The sequence below is a fragment of the Antedon mediterranea genome, chromosome 7 (genome assembly GCF_964355755.1).
Source record: "Antedon mediterranea chromosome 7, ecAntMedi1.1, whole genome shotgun sequence".
NCBI classification, from domain to species: Eukaryota; Metazoa; Echinodermata; class Crinoidea; order Comatulida; family Antedonidae; genus Antedon; species Antedon mediterranea.
This window is the reverse complement of record NC_092676.1, coordinates 19,025,483-19,031,086: the sequence shown is the minus strand read 5'-3', so window position 1 is coordinate 19,031,086 and position 5,604 is coordinate 19,025,483. Positions and strand designations below refer to the sequence as shown.

General features: G+C 35.8%; 1 protein-coding gene across 1 annotated transcript; it reads left to right on the top strand.

The window, feature by feature from the left end:
* On the top strand, positions 1-5,598 carry LOC140055210 (proton-coupled zinc antiporter SLC30A1-like). The gene is made up of 8 exons (XM_072100466.1): positions 1-109; positions 517-748; positions 1,287-1,448; positions 2,071-2,256; positions 2,361-2,443; positions 3,251-3,436; positions 3,898-4,029; positions 4,480-5,598. The coding sequence occupies exons 1-8, from the start codon at positions 62-64 to the stop codon at positions 4,483-4,485; spliced, it is 1,035 nt and encodes a 344-aa protein (XP_071956567.1). The 5' UTR covers positions 1-61; the 3' UTR covers positions 4,486-5,598.
* The last annotated feature ends 6 nt before the right edge of the window (positions 5,599-5,604 follow it).

Below are 5,604 nucleotides of genomic sequence, written 5' to 3'. Positions count from 1 at the left end.
CATTGAGATTACAGTAGGATATTATACAAGTTCTATAGCTCTCATTGCTGACTCTTTCCACATGCTTTCGGATGTTGTGGCGCTGGTGGTAGCGTTTGTGGCAATAAAGGTAAACTGAACATAATGTAATACTATCAATACTCTTGTTGAAACACCAGGAAAGAATAGCCTTATTTTATATTACATGCAAATCTTATCAATATGGATTATGAATATATTATTAGGGGCCTACAGTAACTGTTAACGGGTTTCCGAGTGAAATTTGAGGTCTGGTAGTCTGCGGAAAAATAAAACACGTCAGGAAAAATAAAGTCGTTCCGTACCGTGAATGTAGGCCTTATGCCTATCTTAAAGCAGATTCATACTTGTTCCGATTCAGGGAACGGAAGACGGCGTCGTTCGACTCATTAGACGAGTTATTATTATTTAACAAAGCAGCTCCCTTCGAAACAGGACATTTATGTGTGTAGCAAACGTCATAATCATTAATCTCATGTCAATGTTTATTACGTTTAGATGTCATCAAGGAAAAAAACAGATAAAAATACGTTTGGTTGGGTGAGGTCTGAAGTGTTAGGTGCACTTGTCAATGCCGTCTTTCTTCTTGGATTGTGTTTCAATATTCTGATCGAAGCGTTGCAGAGAATTTTTAACGTTGAAGAAGTTAGCGATCCGGTGCTGGTAGCATGTGTCGGATCCGTAGGGCTGCTAATCAATATAATTGGACTATTTATGTTTAATGGTCACGGTACGGTATAATATGAATAAATCTTTTTTAAAAGGGGGATACCATTCTTTGGGATTTAAGTGTTTCCTCAAAGGGGACCTTAAATAAATAGTGTTCCCAAGTTAGTTTTTTTTTCATTCTGGAATTATACTGAATAGAATAATAATGGGATTTTGCTACTCATTGTACCAACTTCAAGACTCACACTTAAAGACCAACTCGAGGTAGCGTCGTGTGACTTGGCCCGACGTGTCGTCTCATCTGGAGAAAATGTAAAGTTCAATTCTCGTGACGACCTAAAAACTACGCCCGACGCTATCGCAAGACGACTCGTGTCGTTTCTCAGACAGCACCGATGAGTCAAGACGTTTCGATCGTTGGGCTTTGCAGTACGACGCTGTCCGAGTTGGTCTAAGTTCAATGAAAAACACCATATTTTCATTTATTCCGACAAAGAGTAGATCACAGTATAAAAAGTATTATTTTGATTAAGTTTACAATATTTAAGCAAGACAACTGATATTTGGTCTGGCAATTGATAATTTACATTCTTTCACAGGACATGGACATAGTCATGGGTCTGGACATGGACACAGCCATGGGTCTGGACATGGAGATAGCCATGCGTCTGGACATAGTCACAGTAATAGGGACATTGATATTAAGCAACACCCATCGGAGAAGTCTCATCTCATAACGAATGAAAATTTACCCATTACTAGTAAGTGAATTTTATGAATGGATCATGGATCACCATGTCACAAATGCAGATTAATGATGGAGGGTCATGGTGATTGTGGTGATGATGATGATGGTGATGATGGTAATGATGATGATGATGATGATGATGATGACGATGTTGATGATGATGATGATGGTGATGATGGTGTTGATGATGACGGTGATGATGATGATCGACGATGATGATGACGATGTTGATGATGATGATGTTGATGATGATGATGTTGATGATGATTGTTGATGTGACCACCATGCTGACTGTGATAATAGAGGACTCGATTGCTGAGGTGGACAAGAAACGTCTCATATGTGGATATCTAGCTTTAAATTCCCGTTTCCTCCGATCCTCGTGTTGCTATTACGTCTTTGCGTCATGCGTAGTAGTGGGAACCAAGCTTTAAATTACCGTCTCGTCTGATCCTTGTGTTGCTGTTACATCTTTGCGTCTTGCGTCCTACTGGGAACCAATCTTTAAATTACCGTCTCCTCATACGTCTGCCGACAGTCCCGAAACAAAAGCTCGCTATCCCCAACCCGACACACACTACTGAACTACGACGAAGCGACGACGACAAATACGTGATATCTTGGTATCTTTTCAGCTTCTAATGAACAGATGAATATGAAGGGTGTATTCCTTCATATTATGGGCGATGCCCTTGCATCAGTTGTCGTCATTGCCAGTGCTCTGTCCATCCATTTTATCGACGCTCCCTGGACAGTCTACATCGACCCTTGTATTAGCATTGTCGTTGTTTTTATTATTTGTTTTACATGCTATCCTCTACGTAAGTAAAATTCTATCAAACTAATAAGAACAAAATAAGTGTTTTATGTACATGCTAATTTGCATCACTGGTTTGATTTACTGGTAGTTATTTTTGTTACTTAGTGAAAGAAGCTAGCTTGATATTGCTTTTATCGATCCCTGTAAGTGTTAACTTTGAAGAGTTACGAAACAGGATAGAACAAGAGGTAGGCACCAATCAAGGCAGTTCTTGCTAAAGTTCTGTCCACACTATCAAACTTTATGTGATGTGCCCATATATGGACACGATGACGTCATATCACTTTTATATTTGGGCACATCATACCCGTTTTTGTCAAACTAATTTGATAGTGTGTATTTAGACAGCTTTATATGGAGTGGTAGTAGATAAATGGCATCATAACTTTTAATGGCGTGTATTTTATACTCCATAAAATAACTTTTGATTATGATACTATAGCCACTGACTCCTTCGTTTTGCGTCAGGGAGCTGACCAGATGTTTGTCTTATGACATAATTATAATAATTATGTCAAAGTAGGACATCTGACCAATTTTGTCAATAATAATGACTGATGGTTATTAGGCCTACTAAATTGTATTTGTTACAGTACAGTAGTAAGTGATTTTACTGTAAGGGCGTATACTTTTTTTTTAAACCACCACCTTTATTAATTCAATGTCATGCTTTTTTATACATCTTCTACCTTTTCTTCCTTTGTAATATTTTGCTTTTGTATCCTCTTTAATATTATTTACATTGTTAACACATATATCATAATTATATTAATACTATCAACCTGAACATTATTTATATTAAATCATATTTATATTTCCTGTCTATTACATTACAGTAATGCTGACTTTTAGTTTGTTCAATGTCAACGTTTATGAGGCATTCACAGTGAACATTAGATATTGCATAAATAAGTTAAAAAGAAAACAACATGTAATTACTGCAGTAACTACAGTAGAAAAATGTTGATATCTCTATTTCTAATTCAATTTCGTAGATTCCAACCGAAAATCTGCACGAGTTTCATGTGTGGCAGCTATCAGGGGACGTCCTCATGGCGTCCGTGCACTTATCACTCGACGATAATGTGAAGGAATACATGCGAATAGCAGAAATACTGCGTCGAATATTTCATCAAAATGGAATACATTCGTATACTATCCAACCGGAATTTATAGTTAAGGTACAGTAGCAGGGCCTATTATAATTACAGTACTTCCATTTATGTTCACTTTCATTCATTTAATTTGGTAAAATATAGTACATGGTTTGAAATTATTTTAGTTTGTTCAAAGTTACAAATTCACATAAAAATACAAAAATCGAGTTTAATTTGGTTAAAATACAAATGAAATACATCATTTAAAATTTATTGTATTCGTACTATTTTCTTTTATCCGTACTATGTTCTTGTATTCGTACTATTTTCTTTTATTCGCACTATTTTCTTTTATTCGCACTATGTTCTTGTATTCGTACTATTTTCTTTTATTCGCACTATGTTCTTGTATTCGTACTACTTTCTTTTATTCGCACTATGTTCTTGTATTCGTAATATTTTGTTTTATGTTCTTGTATCCGTACTATGTTCTAATAGGCCTATTCGTACTACTTCTATTTTCTTCTTTTTTCTATTTTTAAAAGGGTTATTCAAGTTCAACGGATGAGGCCAACAAAACTTGTGCAATAGGATGCAAAGATGACGACTGTGGAGACAAGAAATGCTGTTCTGAGAATGATAATGGCAAAGAAAAGGAAAATATACTTCAATCAAACGTTAGTATTATTTTACAACGGTTATTGATGGTATTTTACCAATGTGTTTTCACTGCAATGTTCGCGTAAGCGTGGTTCCCACTAGCGACGCAGCGTAACGCAATCTACACAACGTACGAAAATGCCCTTCCAATAATATTGTTTGCCCCCGCCTGCGTGAAATCAAGCGATGTTTGCAGCACTGTTGCGTCGTCGGCATTCTGATTACGCAATCATCACTTTGCGTCAATACGTTGTTGCGTTGCGTTGTAGTGGGAACCACGCTGTAGGGTAGCTATGTAACTATTTTTTCAGTTAGGGTTGTTATTATTAAGGACGAATTAAAACAAAAGATGGTTAGGTTTGATAATATGATACTACAGTTCAAGAGCTGCTGTTATTAATGTTATGTGTTTTCACTGTACAATATTGTATGCTTGCCAAGTTACTAACTGTTCTTTTGCTTTTTAGGTGTGAATGATAAACAAGGTTACGGGTACGTGCCAGCTAGAATCTACTGTGAGGCAAGACGAAGAAAACCCATGATTACACTATTGAAAATCAACATGTTAGTATACAAATAATGAATAGGTGGTGCTGTTGCATTTCAAAAGCAATAGTATAAAAAAAATATTTTTCAAACGCGAACAGATTTGTTTTTGCGTACACGACAAAAAGTACTATTAAACGATCGTTTAATAGTGCGTACTATTACACGCCATGTGACCGAAAATCGTCCAAACATAATGACAATAATTTATTTAGGTGTTTACATAATAGTCATTATTCAATACACTAAAATGTCATCTTGAAATATAAACACAAAATAAAGTGTAAATAATATCATTCATCTCGCGTGAATATCCCACGGTCATTAAGATTGTTGGTTTTTATATTTGTGACAAACTTTTATACTACCGTCAATTTACTGGTAAATGCTTGGTTCCCACTAGAACGAAAGGGCGTAAGATCAGCGCAAATGATTTGACCAATCACAAGCGATCGATTATTCAAACTGTCGCTTGTCATTGGTCAACTCGCTTAAAATGCGCTGTGCCTACGTCCTTGCTTCCTATACTATCCTTTAAAGCTTGGTTCCCACTGGAGACAGAACGCAAAAGGACGTAAACGCAACGCAAGCGTGTTGACCAATGACAAGTGAGAGTTTGAATACAAGTAGACCAATGGCGTAAAACAATGCGTTATTGTTTACATGCATTACGTCACCACTGTTTATAATTGCGATCATTTTATATACTAAATTTCTATGCTTAAAGCCTGTTTTCCACTAGGCAAAATGGAGCGAGTTTTAAAAAACATCGCAATAATTCAATCAGAGCTAAAAAACGTTAAATTGGCAATGAATCTATTATTTGTTGGTAGAAAACAGGCTTTTTAATGTAATATAATAGTTTATATTTGTTGACAGGAGGAATTATAGAAGTTTTGTGAAATGTCTTTAATATTAAAAATTAGGTAACATTTTAAATTGATAGCGTTGTCTTTTATGTTCAATAATATGGAGGTTTAGTCTAACAACCAATATTTGTTCTCGAAGGCCAACAAAAAGCAATAAAACCAATCAATAAATCTTCA